The following is a 19751-nucleotide window of genomic DNA, read 5'->3' as shown; positions in this document are numbered from 1 at the left end:
GTGGGGTAGCATACGCATGCCTTTCTGGAAAAGAAAACACTATTTGGGTCAGGACAGGGTAGTATAGAGTGCTCGGTGTATCCTTGGACTTACCTGCTTCCCAATGTGACACAGCCAAAGCCAGCTTGCCGGGTGTAGTGTGCGCATCTTGCGGAGTCTGACTCTTTCTCCATTGACAGTCGCCCGCTGTCGGCTGACTGGCGAGTGACTGGACTCTCCTCAGAACTCTGCATGCCCATTCCGCGCCCATACCACGCAGATAAGGAGTTCAAACTTTCTTAAAGTGGCAGCAGCAGCGCAGTGTAGAACAGTAGTAGGGGGCTCCCTCAGACTGCAACACAGTTAATAGTTTTACTAACATGTAAGGTTGTTGTCCGCCAAGTGGCACAAACCCTAAGGAAATGGACAGACACAAGCCAAGGGAAGAGACCTAGAGGACAACTGGCAGAGCTGGGCTGAACTGGGAAGTCAGGTAGAAGGTGGCAGGGTTGGGAGAGGGTTGCTGATGTTATTTGTTTGGCGAAAATTCAATAAAGAGATTTAACACAAAAAAAGTCATTTTCTGACACTGTATCGGTGGTTGGGTGAAAGTTCATATTTTAGATTCTCAGGTTTACATAAAGTACCAGTTGTGGTAACAAGAAATCTCTACTTAGATGATGCAGCATTCTTGCTACTGGCAATCACATTTCTATATGACGGTACAACAATATCCCTTATATCGTGGAAATTTGAACACCAGTTCTAAAGTTACTATGAAAATACAGCAGGCAGAACTCACCATTTCCAAAATCCCGTCCGCTTTGTATCTCCCCACAGGACTGAACTGCTGTCTTCCAGAATACCTATTTGTAATATCAAGCATGACAACAATTATTAAGAACTTGCAGAAACACAGATAACAGGGCAATGCTCAGATAACATCAGCGATCGTAGATGCACACTTTTTGCGTCAATGTACAGAAACGGAATTCTTTTATTAAAAATGATATATATCGCATTTACTAAAGCGTCTCTAACCCGGGACGCACACCGTGATTTAATGGGAGCCTAATGTGAATTTGACATTGGCTAGTAGGCTCATGTTGAATGGTAGGATCTGAAACCACAATCCGACTTCAACTGTGAACACCTAAAATGGTATTGTATATGAATAAATCTGCTTTTTCCAAATAATATGTATATAAAAAAATGCACACTTACAGGTACATCTGCTAAATTCCTCTATAATGAAGAACTAGGAAAAAAATGACCAGCCTAGGTTCAACATGAAGGTTCTCGCCTTTGGAACCACATTTCCCCCAGCTGTTCAAAGGCTGAACAAACTTCATAAACACTCTTGTGGCTCAACTCCTGAAGTAGGTTTTGTTTGACAAAACCTGGGCTCTGAGAGTATATGGCAAAGCCTATGATGGTAACAACTTACAAAACACGAGGGGGTTTACTACAACATCTGATTGACAAAGTTTCACTGCTCTTTGTAAATAAGTGCCCCGTCTGTTGCTGGGGTTGTTGGGTGGGGTAGCCGGAGACTGGCTGCCTCCACCCATAGTGTGATGCTGTAAATTGATAAAGTATATGGGAGATTCGCTATACCACCTCACCATGCTCCAGTTCTGTGGCAGGGGACTGTAACTGGAGACGTGCTCATTCTGTGTCTGGGACTTTCAGGAAACACCATAGTATGGTGCAGGGTCAGTTATGGTATGTCTCTAGACTGATACAGTGAACGAATAGAGTATTCACTATGGGGCGGTAATGGGCTGTGTTCTGTATGCAGCATCGCACAAATGATGCATACACTTTGTGGTCAGACTCAGTGTGAAGGCGGTCTACCTGGCAACGCTGGGAGAATGTGTGTACATTCCAAAATGGTGACCCAGCATCAAGTAAGCTCAGTTTGTGGTTCTGATTTGACCCGCAAGCAATAATTGCAGGCATATCGGCTAAAGAGCAAAGACCTGATAAACCAAGCCCAACCCAGTCCCAATTACACAGCATCAGTTCAATCATTCTCTTGGAACAACTGCCTAAAGGGATGGGTAAATTATATGGGGTAAAAAGGTCAGGCACCTTAGCAATACTGTGGGAGTTAGGAGATGGAAAGTGGCAGAGGGACAGCAAGAGATGGATAGTGGAGGAGTAGAAGTGTGGGACACAGAGAAGGAAAGATTGTGAAGCAAGGAGGGTGGAAAAAGAAAAGGACAGGAAGGAGGAGAAACTATTGGAGGAAGGCCAGGAGAAACACTGAGGAGGCAGTTTGTGTTGTTCAGTTGAAGGAGGTGGAGGGAACAACAAAGAGGAGGCTGATTAGGGTTAGAAATCGAGGGGAGAGAAGAGGTATTTAGCTCCTACGTATGGCCTAGAAGAGCCTGGTTAGCTTAACACCAGACAGCTACCAGGAGCTACCTTGACTCCCCAAACCAACTTGTGCCACACAAGTATACTATGTGCTTGGGAATTTGAATAGAAAGTGCATTAGCTAACAACATCTAGAAAGTATTTAAAGCACAATGGTTCATGTACTGGGCACAGTTATTGCTGGCGCCTTATATGGAATTTAGATTTGTGGCACCCTTTGTATTAACTCCCTGTTCTGCAGCAGAGAGAAAGTGAGTGAAGAGGCATCACAGAAAAAAGGTGGCAGAGATGGAAACGTGCCCATGATGAGACAGCAACTGTGACTGATGGAGTAAAAGAAGAAGATGTAGTGGCAGAGTTAGGGTTGTAGCAGCAAAGATAGATAATGCCTAAGTGAGAGGTATGTGAAGGCCTCATGAAGAAGGATACAGATGACAGATTCCAAATTCAAAATAACCAAGTTTATTAACTAAAACGTCAGGATGGAAAAAGGCCTAACTTGCCCTATACTAAGGTGTGATTTCCCTACCGAAATAAAACTAAGGAAAGTCTGAGTCAAAGAGTTCACCTTAGGAATCTGTCTGTATCCAAAACCTATGCTTGCCCTCACAACTAAACTATACACTGTGTAGGGATATCAGCAACCAAAAAGAAAACCGTGATCAACATAAAACCCTGAGCTTCTTCCAGCTTACAGCTCTCTTGCAGCTCCCTTCCCCAAGTGTGAAACAGTACAACAAAGTAAAGTCTCAAAATCACCTTGTTTGAAATTCGAACGCAAAAAGTTTCTTCAGGACTCAGGGTTTCCTTCCCCAAGTTAGGACTCAGGATTCTCTTCCCCAAGTTCCAAGTTACACCATTCCAAAAGAAACACATAATGTCTTTATATTCAACAGTTTGGTTAATATTGTTTTCCAGTGCACAGTTCAGATCATTATGTCGTTTTTCCACAGGTTGAAAATGTCGCTGTATATCAGGCTGCTATATCCTTTGTTTGCCTGTTCGTGTCACCTCTTATTATCTTTCAGCATACGATAGTTGGTTTTATAATTATCTTTTTTTTTTTACTTAGTTTATTTATTCTGCAGTCATACAGAGAATAACAGTTGGCATTTATCCATGTATCGCTACAAAACAGAACATTTCCAAGACCTCTTTATAATATCTCACAATGTCTCCGCAGTCTCTACGGTTTTTATCTTAACTCTAAACACAACAATTCTTGTCCCCAACAACCCCTCTCCCTCTCCATTCTCCGATTTAGGCGTATTCCGAGATCCTCCTTTGATCGAAGCTTGCAAGTGTTTCAAGGCATTTGATTTAGCAGGGGTTTATCAGACATGAACATTCCTAAGTATCCTGGGTTTGTGGAAGTTAAATTCTCTGTCCTTTACAAATTCTCTGAATGGTTCCCACTGTGCTAGGAATCTTAGATATCTGCCAGATTCTAGGGCACATATTATTTCCATTGCCATAATCCCCCATATGTCCACCCACCACCAAGCCATTATCAGACCTAGTTCAGTTTTCCACCCTTGCGCCAGTGTTAATCTTGCGGCCGACAGTAGGTGGGTGATGAGAGCAGCCTTATGCCCCAATGCTGCGTATGTATTTTCAGCCACTGTTCCCAGTACGATTACTTTTGGTTCATATGGCAAGTTCACTCCTGTCATTTCTTTTATATTCCCCAATACCTCTTTCCAGAATAACACAGCCTTTGGACAAGTCCACCACATGTGGTAGAGGTCTCCTCTTTCCCCACATTTCCTCCAGCAGTCCGACGAGTATTTTGGATTTATTTTGTGCAATTTATAGGGGGACTTGTACCACCGATAACACAGTTTATAGGCCGCTTCCTTGATCGCAGTGCATTTTGAGGATTTATGTGCCCTTGCCCATATCTGCCCCCATTCCTCTTCTGTAATTGTCTCTCCCATATATTTCTCCCAGCTTGGTTTGTACGGGAGTGTGTCTCTGGTTTGGCCTTGTCTAATAGCTTGTAAATTCTAGAAACCCTTTTCATAGACAATCCATCCTGCATTGTGAGTTTGAGGCCTGCCAGAGTTCTGGTGCCCGCCCTTTTAGTTGCTGGATGTGTGATCCATTGTCTGATTTGTGTATATCTTTATGTCTCTTTCTCCCCAATGCCGAACTTTTGTTTACATTCCTCAAATGACAGTGGCTCCCCCCTCTGGTACATATCCGCAAGAGTATGGTTTTCTGCATCTATCCAACCCTCCCAGAATCTCGCCTGAAGTCCTGGGGTGAATTTGGGGTTATGCGCTATTGGCGAATGTGGGCACAGACTGCACCAGATTTCCCCCCCCCAATGCCTTGTCCCAACTGCAAAGAGACATCTTAGTGGTTTCCAGCAGTTTGCCCCCTCTCTCGTGATTATGGGGAGCAAGGGTACGCAGCACTTTCAAGGAAGTCGTAGTGACCTTCTGCTCTATTTGATACCACCCCAGTTTCTTGTCCTGTCCTGCCCATTGCAGCATAGGTGATATGTGAGCTGCCTGAATGTATCTTTCTACATCGGGTACCCACAGGCCACCGAGGAGGAGAGGGCGCAACATTAATTTCTTTTGAAGCCTAGGCCTTTTACCCTGCCATATGAAAGTGAATATTGCTTTCTGTAAAATTTTAGACATACATGGCAGGAAATTTACTGATATTGAGCTGAGCACGTAGTGCATACAGGGGAGGAGTGTCATCTTTACTGCTGCGATTCTGGCAAATCAGGACAGCTCCCGATTGTCCCAATTGCGCAGATCCACTTGCAACTGCTTCCATAGGGGTTTAATATTTGCGTCGTACAGCTTACTAATATCCTTTGTTAGGCGGATACCCAGATATTCCAGAGACTCCTTTTCCCAGACAAATGGAAGTGTCAGCTTCAGTTCGTCAATCGTCTCGTTCTCTTCTGTTCAGAGCTTTTGATTTCTCATAATTTATATTGAATCCCGAGACTCTCCCGAGAGAAAGTTGAGCATAGCAAAAACATTAACTACAACCCTGAGAAGAGGCCTTGAAAAGGGTATCCCAAGTATTTGAAAGGATTTTTTTTTAACTTCTTTTTATTGGTTTTACAACAAGAGGTAAAGTGCATTCCCAACTCCCCCCATTCCCTCCCTCCCCTTGAAGGCAATTGCTTATGTCCGTGGTCCATTATCGCCATGGGCCACTCGCCAAAGGTTATTAAGTTCATAACAGAGAAACCATCGTCCCGGCCACCCCCCTCTCTCCCCTGGGAGTGGCCTCTCCTTGTCCGTGAGCACATGTGTTGGCACCTTGGAGTTGTGTCTATATTGTCCATTGTTTGCTCCGGCCCCGGCCAGGCCACCTCCTCCTCACTCACTGTGTTCCCTCTGGTCTATGTTCCGCCCCCGGGTTTAGGCTGGCCAGCCTGTCCTCCTTCCGAGTCGTCTAAGTCACTCCTGTTGTTTTCCACCCCGTCTTCGAACAGGTCCTGCACCAGGGTGTTCCACGCCAGTATTCTGGCTCCGCTATTGCCTTCTCCCCTCTGTGTGGCTCTCGTCCAGACAGTCGTTTCAGCTATCGCCCATTTTTGTAGATCTGCCCACCAGCCCTCTGCCGAGGGTCCTTCACTCGTGTTCCATGCCATTGCTATGCGGCGCTTCGCCAGTATCGTCATCAGGTCTTTCATTTTTGCCACGTGTGCCATCCGCCTGTCCCCCCTCGGGAACAGGCCCAGTATATAAGACCTAGGTGACCAGGCTTGCATATGGATTCCTGCCGTCCTCGCTTTATCCTTCACCATATTCCAGAACTCTGTTATTTTGGGGCACGACCAGAACATGTGCACCATGTCTGCTTGTTCTTCCCGACAGCGTGGGCAGCTGGGAGTTTGTCCTTTTCTCATCTTCGTCATTCTTTTGGGAGTTAGGTATGCTCTATGGACTATGTAGATTTGCAGCTGTCTGAACCTGGCATTCCTAGAAACTTTTTTCGTGTATTGGAGGGTTCTATTCCATTCTCCATCCTGGAAGGGCTGCTGGAGCTCCTCTTCCCACTTTGCCCGCACGTTCAGTATCTTCCTATTAGTGGAACCAAGTAGTTGCTCGTAGAGCCTGGACACGGTGTGTCCTCCTTCAGAAATGTCATACCAGGTATCCAGCGCACCCCCAGTATCCTCTGCCTCCGTCTCTGGCATGGTTTCCCACCTCTTCTTTATTGCTTGTACTAAGCTGTTATACAGGATGAACTGGCCCTTGTGCACCTCCTGCTCCTCCACCAGGGACTGGAATCCGACCCACTGTCCTTCTTGCCACAGGTCCCCTATTTGGGCTACCCCCTTGTCCTCCCATTGTGCCATGTACGTGGCCAGGCTTGTTATGCGGGTATCTACCAGACCCGCCAAGGGGATCTGTCTCGAGCACGGGTCCTGCATGCCTTGCGTCTTCCAGGCTCTTTCCCATAGCGTTCGGCCCAACTGGGCCATGTTAGGAAGAGCCCTAGCCTGGGCAGCTGGCATCCACAGGAGTTCCCTCAGGTAATATTGCCTGAGTGCTGGTCGGAGAAGAATTGCGTCAATGGAAATATCCTCCCCCAGCCATCTCACCACAAATTGGAGTGGTGCCGCTAGGAAGTAATGCAAAAAGTCTGGGAGTTTGATGCCCCCCCACTCGTGGCTCCTCTGTAGTGTAGTCAGTGCTACCCTGTTTCTCCCCCCTCCCCACAGGAAGGTCCTCACCAAGGTGTGCAAGCGTTTAAAGAAAGCTCCCGGGATGTTGTAAGGGATATTGGTAAAATAACATAGGAGCCGGGGCAGGACCGTCATCTTCAGTAAGGCCGCTCGACCTATCATCCCCAGTGGTAGGGTCTTCCAGAACTGCATGGCGTGCTCAATTTTGTTCAGGGCCGCCTGCGTGTTGGCTATGTGTGTGTCCGTGGTATCATGGTAAATGTCCACCCCCAGGTATCTAAAGGTGGTCGGGGTCCATGTGAGGCCCAGGTGCGGCAGTTGATCTGGTGGCACTTTTCGCAGGCCCGCCAGGGGGAACAGTGAGGATTTCTCCCTGTTAACAGTGATTCCCGATAGTCTACCGAATGTTCCTAGTGCCTCAAGTAAATCTCGCAGATGGTGCGTGGGTTCTGGACGTAGAGCAGTATGTCGTCTGCGTAGATCGAGATCTGGTGTGTCACCCCGTCAATCGCTATGCCCGTATCCATATAATCCATTCTTAGGAACACCGCAAATGGCTCCAAACCTAGAATATATAGCATTGTTGACAGCGGGCACCCTTGTTTCGTACCTCGCCCTATCCTCCATTCCCCGGAGACAAGCCTACCCGTCTTGACCCTTGCTCTCGGGTCTTTGTAGAGCAACTTTATCCATCGAAGGAACCCCTGCCCTATCCCAAAGTGGGCGAGTGCTCCCAAAAGCCAGTCCCAGCTCACCGAATCAAACGCTTTTATCGCATCTAGTGAAGCTACTGCGCACTCCCCTTCTACTTGGTTAGTCCTATCAATGACGTAATGGAGTCTCCGGAGATTCCATGTCGTGTTCCGTTCAGGTACATACCCTGTCTGGTCAGTGTGGATCAGGGTGGGTTTCACTCCCTTGAGCCGGTTAGCTAATGCTGCTGTCAGGATCTTGGGGTCCTGGTTTATCAGGGAAATTGGTCTATAAGACCCGCACTCGAGGGGTGGTTTCCCTGGTTTAAGTATTGGCACTATAATGGATTCCGACATGCTATTCGGGAGCCTCCTCATCTCATATGCCTCCTCCAATGTTTCCAGCAATCTAGGGGCTAAACTGTCTCTGTACTTCTTATAGAATTCCCCCGGTAGCCCATCCGGCCCCGGGGTCTTCCCTGTCAGCAGTTGAGTGATTACTTCCGCCAGTTCCTCCACTGTGAGGGGAGCATCCAGCATTTGGGCCTGCTCCTCGGTGAGTTGCGGGAGCCTGATTTCCGCGAAGGCATCCTCCAGGTCCCCCTCCTCCCACTCTTGGACCTTTGTGTACAGCTTCTCGTAAAATTGCGAGAACACCTCGTTTATACCCTCCTGGGACCTTACCACCTCCCCTTGACTATTCTGGATTGCATTAATTGGTTCCCGCTTGGCCTCCTGTTTGGTTAGCCAGGCCAGGAGCCTGCCGGGCTTATCCCCCTCTGCGTGCAGCCTCTGTATGTACTTCCCATAATCTAGGGGCCCTAGTCTTTCCCAAGTCACCATGCACTGTTGCCGCAGGGTGGTAAGATCATCCTGCTCTCCTCCGTTCTCCCCCGCCCGTTTCTCGGCCCTCTCAATCTTCCTTTCTATCGCATCCAGTTGTGTTAGGGTTTCCCTCCTGAGTCCTCCCGTCTTCCCCATTGCCGCACCTCTGACCACCACCTTAAGGGCCTCCCAGATCGTCACCGTGCTGTCCACGCTACCCGAGTTATACTCAAAGTAGTCTTCTATCGTGCTTTGGATATGTTCCTGGAATTCCCCGTCCAGCAGTGCTTCTGCCCTTAGTTTCCAAGTGGGCGTGGGGGCCCCCCTGTGTGTATGTGCCCATGTGACTCTCAGGGGGGCGTGATCAGACAGGGTTTGTGCATGTATATGTGCCCCAGTGAATTCGCCTAGTGTTTCCCTTCCCGTGAAAAGGTAATCAATCCGCGTGAATGTCCCATGCGGAGCACTGTAATGTGTGTATCCCCTTTCCCCGTCATGTACCTTCCTCCAGATGTCTTCCAGTTCCAGCTGATCCAGTATTTTCCGTAACCTCCGTGCTGGTGGCGCTGGTCGTCTATGCTTGTCGTCCGACCTGTCTAGTCGGGGTTCCAGTGTGCAATTGTGGTCTCCAGCCCAGATGATCGTAGCATTCCTGTACGGGGCCAGCCGGGGCGTGAGTGACTCAAAGAAGGCTGTTGCGTCATGATTGGGGGCATAGGTGTTCACCAGGCACACCTCCCGGTTTTCCAGCATTCCGTGGACAATCAGGACCCTACCCTCAGTGTCTTTTTCCTGGTTGATGAGCTGGAATGGGATGCTCGGAGCGATCCAAGTTATCACCCCCCTTGCGTAGTTAGAGTACGTTGAGCTGTACATCTGACCTCCCCATTTCTTGGCCACCTTGGTTTGTTTTCCGACCGTCAGGTGCGTCTCTTGCAGCATTGCAACGTGGGCTCTCGTTTTATTTAACCAGGTGTAGACCCTCAGCCTCTTGACGTTTGCATTTAGCCCTCTGACATTCCATGTGACGATGTTTAGGCCATCTCGGTTCTTGTGGGGCAGGCGTTAGTGGCCCCCTCCATCCCATGGGCCCGTATACTTTCATGTCCTCTTGGCGTGCCTCTTCCGGGGGTCCTCGTCCCGCGTCTCTCCTGTGATACTTTGTGTCGTTCACACGTCCTCCTTCCCCTGCGTTTCCCCGGGGTTTAGCTGTTCTTGCGGTTCTCGGATTCGGTTTTTTATTGGTGTTTTCCTTCAGTGCGGTTCGCTGACCCCTGGCGCCCGGGGTCTGCCCCGCGTGTCCACCTTCCGTGCCTTCGCCGTGGTTTCTTTGTCTGCCATGTCCTTTTTTCCTCATGCCTTCACCCTGCAAACTTAGCCTCCTAACAACTGTAACTAGAAACAACAACAACAAACGCCCAGCCTCCCTCCCCCTGCTCGGGCCCCACCGCTCTCCAGGTGCCGCCTTCTTTCCCTCAGGCGCACTTGTCGCGGTGTAGTGCCTTAGAACTGGCACTATAAACATTGTCTCTGCTTGGGGTTCCTACTGTGGGTCTTGGCGGTCCAGTTCCAGAAGTCTTGTACTCCCGGTATAATTCTTTGGTTTAGGCCTTGAACTTGTGAGCTGTTGGTTATCCTGCTCTTTCACTCTTCCACAGGGAGTATCCTTGTGTCTTCTTCCCGTTTTGTCTTTAAATTAGTTGCAGTGAGGTGGTGTAGCAACCTGCGGCTCGCTGCAGTGTTCCTCAGATTTTGTCTCGCCCAGTTTTGCCGGGCGCCTGGGTCTTGCGTTCCGTCTTCAATCTCCTTCTCTGCCACGTCGGGGCACCTCTCTGTTCCGTCTGTTCCCCCCTTCCGGCTGCGGGAACCCTTGTTGGTCCATCCACAGTTGGGCGTCCGCTGTGGTCTCAAAGATCTGTGTCTTTCCGTTATGTAGCACTTTGAGTTTAGCCGGGTATAGTAGCATGAACTTCACGCCCGCAGCCCGAAGGCGGTCTTTGGTCGGCCAGAACTGAGCTCTCTGCCTTTGCACGAGCGCCGTGTAGTCTGGGTAGATGGTTATCCTGGCTCCATTCCGGGTTATGACTCCACCAGCTCTCGAGAACGCCAGGATTTTTTCCCTGTCTTTAAAGTTCATGATCTTTGCGATCATAGGCCTCGGTGGTGCCCCCGGGCGTGGTTTCTTAGTTAGACAGGGTCCTGGCTCCCACCGCTTGGATCAGTAAGTTCTCAATGTAGTTTGTGGGATCTCTGCCTTCCTCCCCCTCCGGCAGCCCCACTATGCGTACATTGTTGCGTCTAGCCCTGCTTTCCGCGTCTTCGGCTCTGCGTTCTAGCGTACTGATGCGTTCCAGTGCCTCTGACATTTGTGATTGGGAGGTGGTCATATCCGCTGTATTACTCTGTACCTGTTGTTCTACCGTTGTCACGCTCTCCGCCAGGTTTCTCGTGTCTTGCCGAAGCAGCCCCACATCTACGATTACTGCATCCAGCTTGCCTTCTATCGAAGTCTTCAGTGCTTCTATGGCCTCCAGGATACTTCCTTCCACCTGTTTGATCTCTCTGTGCGCCACTTGTGACGTTGCCGTGTCCATTTCAGCCGCCTCAGGCTGCTGATCTTCATTCTTGCGGGCAAATGACCCCATGACCGTCTGCCTCCCCTTGCCACCTCTTGGTTTATCTGGCATGTTGGTTCCGGTTGCTGTATGCCAGTATACGGATCCTGCTCCTGCAGTTTCGTAGTGGTAGCCTATTGTTGTTGTGTTGGGCAGGGGTCTTTACTGTGGTCTTCCTCTTGTGCGGATAGTCTCACCCCATCTTCTGTGGGGTGGTGTGCCCAGGTCGGGGCCGAATGCTCCGTTCACCCCCTTCGTCCTCTGGCCTTGGGGTCTCTCTTCTTTTCCCCGGCTGTGGCTCCCGGTGCCCCGACTACCAGCCTCTGCTCGGGCTCTGCCACCCGTGCCTACTGTCGGGGGGGCCAGTCCTCCAGGGGGTGCCCGGCTGGAGCCCTCGGCGTCCTCACCTCCAGCCCCCCCTTCCTGACTGTCAGGGGGGGCGCACCCTCCAGGCCTCCGACGCCGCCGCTGCCCGCCTGGTCTCTTCCCGCTCTGCCGCGGCCTGTGCTACGGTCTGTGGCCGTTCGCGCCTCCTCCGTCTATCTCAGCACAGCGCTGCGGCGCGTATCTCGGTCTTCTTCCTTCTCCCGGGCGGCTCGGTGGTCTTCACTGGGCTGGTTGTCCGCCGGCGGCGCCCCCGGGTCCTGTCTTCCTTCCTCCTGCACCTCCCTTCCTCTCCGTGGCGAGCGGCCTTTTCAGCGAGACGCGCCCGCCATTTTGCGTGGTGGTACCGCGTATCTCGCGCTCTCCGTTTCAGCCTTCTCAGTCACCGATTTTCCTCGAACTTTCTTCTGCGTGTTCTCTGGGCTTTCCGATGCCTTCCCCAACTTTTTCCCTATCGTTTTCCTTTTGTTTATGGCCTTTTTCAGGATCTGTCTCCGGATCGAGTGGGAGCTCTCCAAGACTAGCTCACGCTCGCATGGCCGCCAAGCCACGCCCCCCAAGTATTTGAAAGGATATGAAAAAAGCTACCTTTTTTCTGCTTCAGTGAAGTGGGACTCGAAAGGCGGACGCCACTTGAAAAGGGCTTGTCCTCGGCTCCGCTTGACTTGGACCCAAGCCTGTGTATCTTGTATGAGTAAGGGGGATGGAGCTATATCACAATGGCGGACTCGCAATGGGTCTGGTGGATGTTTTATTGTGGGAGACAAAGGGGGTTTCGCGATTCTTCTAAATGTGAATGCTTATCGTAGGAGGTGGGGTTGAAGGTGGTCAGGTTGGGGGTGGAGGAGTTGGGGGCAGAGAGCGATAAGGAATTTGACCCTATGAACCCAGGGACACATTATAGGCCCTGGTTGGGACGGCAACGATGTGTGTTGCTGGAGGAGAAGGTGGTGTTGGTTGTTGGGGCGGCAGGATTTGAAAGTTGGCTGTTATGTTGGCATGGCTAGGAACACATGGGGCAATTAGATTGAAGAGGTAATGGGAGAGTGACAGTTGGAGTTACAACCCCTTGAGAATGGCTGATATAAAGGTGGTGACCCTGTTCAGGGCTTGAATTAGTGCGTGAAGCAACGATCCATATTGAGACGTCTGGGAGCCTCAGTGGTTTTTATTCAGGTGACGCACCTGCTTCTGAAAGATGAGGTGCGGATGAGACACAAGGGGTTCCCGCAACAATTATTTGCATCTAGTGGGACAAAGAAAAGGGTGGGGGTATTGATTGGTACCATGCTTGGGTTTAAGAAACAGTTAAATATAAAGCCCCTGAAGGGAGATTCTTGGTGCTTAAAGGGACATTGGGGAAGCAAATGTTTACATTTATTACGGTGTATGATCCTAACGAGGGGCAAGATCACTTCTTGGCCATGTTGCTCAGGAAAGTTGGATGCTGGAGACAGTTTCTGGTGGGAGGCGACTTCAGTTATGGACCCCACATTAGATAAAACACTGGACCACATAAGTAATGATAATAATGCAGACAAGCCCTAGGGAATGTATTTTTTTGAGAGATCTGGGCCTCATTGAAACCTGGAGATTTTTTCACCAAAACGACAGGGAGTACACTCATTACTCATAGGCGCATAGGGCTTTTTCGCTGATCGAAATGGTTCTGGTGTCAGCGACGTTGATACAGCCCGTGTTATTCTGCAGATTGAAATGCCCAACTGCAGGGTGGAGGAAGGGAACGATGCAGGCTGAACAAAATGATCCTAAGAGATACGGCACTTAGGGCACATCTGCAAAAGGCAATCACAAGCTACTTCAGAGAAAATGATACAGGGGAGGTAGATTGGCAAGTGGTCTGGGATGCTGGTAAGACAGTATTTAGGGGGGAATTTATAGCACAAATGGCAGCCTACCTGCAAAAGAGAGATTTACAATGTGCTGCCTTAAAAAGGGAGGTGAACGACGCAGAAATACAACATAAAACCCTTCAATCACTTAAAACATTTTGGGCCGTATGGAAAATTAGAGCACAACTGGAATACCTTGAGGCGGATCATTGCTTCAAACAAAACAGACATATTACGTGCAAGGGGGCAAAGCCAATCGTTTCTTGGAGGCCAAGCTTAGGAAACAGACGGTCCAGAACCAATAATGCAATTTAGGGACAGGAGGGCCGGCACACTAAAAAGCACAGAGGCAGACAAGTTGCCGATTATGGAGCCATTCCATGTGGACCTCTTTGCAAGGGAGGATAAAAGTCTGACATGGCAGGCTAGCTTTCTTCGGGAGCTACGGCTGCCTCCGCTGTCTGACGAGGATAAGGCACGTCTGGAGGGACCCATCACTGCGGAGGAAGTGGCAATGGCCATAGGCTCCCTACCGGTAAATAAAACCCTGGGTCCGGATGGCATTGGGAGCGGATACTATGAAACATTTCGGGAATGGCTGATACGGCCCATGACCATGCTCTTTAATGATATCAAAGGATTGTGGGGTAATGACGGAGGACATTGGGGTTTCCACAACATCGTTGATGCTTAAACCTGGGAAAGACGTGTCAGACTGCGCTATTTACCACTGTAAGAAACCCATAGATACCTCACTCGCTGGTCCACAGAGATCTGTTGTCCAGGTGGCCAGGACACTGCCATCGCTATTGGATCCAGTTCCTGGGGGTGGACCAGTGGGGGAGGAGCACCTGTACGAGGGGTCTTCGGGGAGTGGAACACCGAGAGTTGAGATGCGGTATCCCCTTCCCGGTAACACCTTTCCCCCATCCTACCCTGTAGGACATTCATTTAGAAGCACTACCTCTCCCCCCCCTTTTCCCACACAAACATTTTCTTACACTGTAAGGGACAAGTTACTTACCTGTAACTGTTGTTCTCCAGCAAGGGTCTGGCATGGATTCACATGCTCATGAATATTCCCCGTCGTCAGGCTGGGAATCCTCGGTAAAGAAAAAATCAGTATCAGTTTCGTTTCTGAAATGTCTTTCTTAGTAGTAACCAATCACTGGTCTCTGGGTCATACTGCCCCCAGCCAATGACTGCCCTCTCCCTAAGCCCCGCCCCTGGCAGCCATCCTCAGATTTGGTAGCACGTAAAGTGGCAGTATGACCAAGTGAAGAGCCGCAGAAGGGAAGTAGGGAGAGTTTGCATGTGAATCCATGCCAGAACCAAGCTGGAGAACAACAGTTACAGGTAAGTAACTTGTTCCTTCTCCAGCATGGGGTCTGGCATGGATTCACATGCTCATGAATATAAGAATACATAGCAGTACACACATGCACAACCACGGGAGGTGGCAAGGCTCAACATTAAGCATTACATAAAACTCAACATTAAGCATCTCTTACCTCCTCACCAGGCTCACCTTAAGCGAACAGGTTGCGCAGCACTGCCTGGCCGACTCTGGACTCCTCCCTGGAATCGCAGTCGACGCAGTAGAATCTCGTGAAGGTGTGCGTCGACTTCCACGTAGCAGCCCTGCAGATGTCCAGCAGGGGCACACCAGACAAGAACGCCGTGGTAGCAGCGATCACTCTGGTGGAATAGGCTCTCAGACGGCCGGGCAACGGTCGGTTTGCCAACCGATGACAGTGCATGATGCAGCCAGAGAGCCATCTGGAAATGGAAGCATTCGAGAGAGCCTTCCCTTGGTTCACAGGTCCAAAGTTCACAAACAGCTGTGATGTCTTCTGAAAACCCTTCGTTCGGTCCACGTAGAACTTCAGCACGCTAGCTACACCCAGCGAGTGTAAAGTCCTCTCGGCCGGAGACGAAGTCGACGGGAAAAAGACTGGTAACACCAAGGGCTCGTTGAGATGGAAGTCCGACGGCACCTTGGGCATGAAGGAGGGGTGCGTTCTCAGCACCACCCTCGTCTCGTGGAAAGTCAAGCATGGAGGCTTGTAGAAAAGGGCCTGAATCTCTCCCACACGTCGTGCAGAGGTGATGGCCACAAGGAACGCTGTCTTCCACGACAGGAACTTCAACGGAGCCGAATGCAAAGGCTCGAATGGTGGGCCCATGAGCCTGGTCAGCACCACGTTGAGCTCCCATGCCGGGCCTGGAGCCTTCACCGGGGGGAACGATCTGAACAGTCTTTTCATAAACTCCTTCACCAGGCGATGAGACTACAGGGACGACCGTCCTGCAGTTCTGGTGTATCGGGAAATCGCTGCCAGATGTATCTTGATGGAAGCGTGAGCTAGTCCAGCGACAGTAAATACGATAGCATTTGTGGGGCTGTAATCCATAGAGGGTTAATCTTCTGGCACCAGATGGAGAACCTCTTCCACTTGTGTCCGTAGCCCTTGAGAGTTGAGAACGCCCTGGCCTTTGCAAGAACCTCTCTGCAGTCGGCCGGGATATTGTATCCTCCAAACTCTAGTGCTGCAGGAGCCAGGCCTGCAAGTTCAGCGACTCCGGGTCGTGATCAAGAATGGCGCCTCCTTCTCTGGAGAGAAGATCTGCGTCCGTCGACAGTTTGAGTAGTGGGGACGCTGACAAGTCCAGAAGGTCCAGGAACCATTTCTGTCTCGGCCACCTCGGTGCGATGAGGATCATCCTGCACCGGGACCTCTTGAGTTGGTTGATGAGCCTGAGCAGCAACGGCAGGAAAGCATACAGGAACAGGCCGTCCCAGGGGAACGAGAAAGCATCGGCCATGCTCCTCGGCTGCGGGAACCTACTGGCGAACCTCTGCCACTTGGAGTTCTTCGCCGTCGCAAACAGGTAGATTTGGGGCTTGCCCCATCTCCGGAAGAGTTGATCCACTTGATCCTGGCGTAGTTCCCACTCATTGCACGAGCGCTGCTCCCTGCTGAGTGAGTCGGCGATGATGTTTTTTATCCCTGCTAGATGAAAAGGCACCAGAAACATCCCCAGTGCCACAGATCCTGGGTTTCCTTGGACAGGGCTGGGGATCTGGTTCCTCCCTGCTTCCGGATGTAGACCATTGTGGTGATGTTGTCGGTGAAGATCCTCACCACCTTGCCCTTGAGGGACAGGAGGAATGATTTGAGGGCCCAGAACACTGCTCGGAGCTCCAGTATGTTGATGTGTAGCGTCTTCTCCTTCGGGAGCCACAGGCCTCTCACGTGAAGATCTCTGGTGTGCACTCCCCACCCCTCCAGGGAGGCATCCGTCGTCACCGTCACCTGGTATGCTGGGGTCTGAAAGTCCGTGCCCGCGGCGAGATGCGCGCGGGTGCCCCACCATCGAATTGCTTGGCGGAATACTTCGTTGAGCGAGATCTTGTCCTCGAAGCTGCCCGTCGCTTGCGTCCAACGGGCGTCGAGGAACTCCTGCAGAGGACGAAACCGAAGCCTGCACAGGCGCACCAGATAGATGCAAGAGGACATCATCCCCAGAAGGGACTTCATGGACCTCACTCTGGCCACGTCCGCGGCCAGCAGACGCTGTACCTTGCCCAGGATGGCCTGCGTTCTTTCCTCCGACGGCGAGGCCAACTGCGCTACTGTATTGTGCTTGGCTCCCAGAAACAGCGCGACCTGCGACGGAACCAGGTGGGATTTGGGGAAGTTGATGGAGAATCCCAGGTCCGTGAGCAGCCGGACGGTCTTTGCTGTTTGTTGGACGGCGAGTTCCCTTGTCCCTGTTCGGATGAGCCAGTCGTCCAGGTAGGGGTAGACGTGGATCCCTTGCCCGCGCAGCCACTGGTGCCAGGCACTTGGTGAACACCCTGGGTGCCGACTTCAATCCGAACGGGAGGGCCTTGAACTGGTAGTGCTGCCCTTGGACTGCAAACCTGAGAAACTTTCGGTGTCCTTTTATAATGGGGATGTGTTTATTTTTTTTTCTCATTTCATTTTATTTTACTTTATTTTTTCTTTTTTCTTTTATTATGAGATATGTGTACTTAAAAACTGCAAAGGTGTGTTTTTATTGTTTACGTAATATATTGTGTGTGAAATGTGTTAAAAGTCAAATTCTGGCTAATGCACTTTAAATAATAAAAAAAATTTTAAAAAAATAAAGTACGCATCCTCCAGATCCAACGACGATAGGAAGTCGCCTTCCTCCAGCTGGCCCAGCACGTGCTGGAGGGTGACCATCTGGAAATTCTGTGCCTTGATGTATTTGTTTAGCCGACGCAAGTCCAGGATGGGACGCAAACCTCCTGTCTTCTTCTGACGAGGAAGTATCTTGAGTATACTCTGGAGCCCCGGAGCCTCTTTGGGACGAGCTCGATGGCTCCTTTCTTGAGCATCGCCCTTACCTCTAACAGCAGTTGAGGGACGTGGTTTTCCTTCCTGGCCATGGGCGGAATTCGGGGGCACTACTTTAGAACTTCCAGAGTGTGCCCGTGGGCCAGGGCATCCAGCACCCAACAGTCGGTGGAGACGGACTCCCACACGCTGAGGAACTTTGTCAGTCGGCCTCCCACCAGGGTGCTTCTGTGGGGGCCCGACGCGACGGCCGGTTCAGTCTTGCTTGGAAGCAGCCTTGCCGTCTTGGCCTCCCTGGCGACGACGGAGTGATCCACCTGACTTGCCTCGTCCCCTGTAGGCTTCTTGCGACGAGGAGCGGACCGCCTGACGGTAGTTCGAGGAGCCGCCGCCAAATCCTTTGGAGGCAACTTGCTTGCCTCTGGAGTTCCCAAAGGGCGGCCGCCGTTGCTGCAGAACTCCCAAGGCCCGAGCCGTCTCCGTGTCGGTCTTGATGGCCTACAGCGACTCATCCACAGTCTTTCCAAACCGATTGTTCCCGTCGAAGGGCATGTCCAAAACCTTGGCTTGCACGTCCTGGTGGAAATCCGTCGCCTTGAGCCACCCCCGCCGTCGAAGGCAAACGCTGTTGCCCAACTGGTGGAAACCGGTGTCGGCAATGTCCGTGGCCACAGTTATGGCGTGGTCCGACGCCACCTCACCCTCCTGTAGGATCGCCAGGGACTCTGCCCTCTTGTCGTCCGGGAGGAAGTCCAACAGGGGGGCGATCTTGTACCACAATTCCCTGTCGTAGCGCCCCACAATCGCTAGAGTGTTGGGCGCCTTAATCTTCGTCACCGCCGACGAGATGACTCGTCGTCCCACGGCATCCAGCTTCTTTCCCTCGACGTCCGGTGGGGAAGTTGAGGATGAAGCCGATGGCCCCCCCCCGCTTTCTTCTTGGCCGCTGCTGAGACGACCGAATCCTGGGTCGGCTGAGCCCTAAGGCACACCGGGGCGGCGCCGGGGACCCGGTACTACTTCTTGTACCGGTCCCTCTTGGCAGGTGTCGTGGACAGGTTCTTGAGGAGGGCAAGTCCCTTGTCCCAGATATCATCCAGCAACGGCACCGCGAGGACCATCTTCCTCTTGGCCTTGCGCCATTGGTAGAGGAAGCCTTCCTTCTTCTTTTCCTCAGGGCAGAGCTGAAAAAGCTCGGATGCCCTTGCAATCATGGCGTGGAAGGAGCGCCCGAGGAATCTGAGACGGGAGGCCAGTCCCGTCATCACCGCCGTCGTCATCCATCACCGTCGTGTCCGTTCCCGTGTCCTCCCTCGGGATCGGGGAAGGCGACAAAGGCTGAGAAGGCCATGAGGGTTGAAGGGGCACTGGATGAATTCTCCTCCTCTTGTTCGGAGGGCTTCCCGACAGACCCGGTACAGCTGGGTCGTCCGTTGGGGGCAGGGGCAGTCTCATCCTTATCTCCGTGCATAAGGCTTGGATTGCCGTCAAAATGGCCGCCGAGTTGTCCTGAGGCTCGGGTTGTGACGGGCATGCCGGGAGCGACGGTTGTTCCCCCACGGGAACCTCGTCGTCGTTGCCACCCTCGCTCTCATCGTCTCCCTCCTCGGGATTCCTCCCGTGGGGCTGGGCTTCTTCCAAATTCTCGGTCAGTTCCTCCTCGGAGGTTGTGTCCGTGTCCGTAACACCCACCGCCCCCCCTCTTTTTCCACCGGGGTCTTCACGGGGGTCTTCTCGATGGGCTTAAAAGAGGATTCCCTCCCCACGCCATGTTAGGTAAATGTTATGTAAACGGCTGCAGGCCGGGAAACTCTGGGCCCCGAGGTAGCCTCCACTGGGATAGCCTCCACAGGCTTCGCCAGGGCCGCAGCGACTCCCTCGATAGAGGCCTTAGCCGGGTGAATCAAGGCCTTCACCACCTTGGCTGCTCTTGAGGCCTTTACCTTAGGGGGAGGGTCACCGCCTGACTCCCCCTCGGCCGGTTCCTTTGAGATCGTCCTGGCCTC

The 19751-nt window shown here is 51.5% G+C and overlaps 1 protein-coding gene across 1 annotated transcript in view; it reads right to left on the bottom strand.

Annotated features, from left to right (window-relative positions):
* The window catches only part of MINDY4 (MINDY lysine 48 deubiquitinase 4), a 1976984-nt gene that overhangs the window by 754790 nt on the left and 1202443 nt on the right, over window positions 1-19751 (bottom strand). The window contains exon 11 of the mRNA XM_069647706.1: window positions 782-845. Coding sequence (XP_069503807.1) covers window positions 782-845 — 64 coding nt within the window. The remainder of the gene's footprint in view (window positions 1-781; window positions 846-19751) is intronic.

Source organism: Ambystoma mexicanum, chromosome 2q, assembly GCF_040938575.1.
Source record: "Ambystoma mexicanum isolate Mex_15411 chromosome 2q, UKY_AmexF1_1, whole genome shotgun sequence".
Lineage (NCBI taxonomy): Eukaryota > Metazoa > Chordata > Amphibia > Caudata > Ambystomatidae > Ambystoma > Ambystoma mexicanum.
Note: the sequence above shows the minus strand (reverse complement) of the source record. Positions and strands in the feature narration are given on the sequence as shown.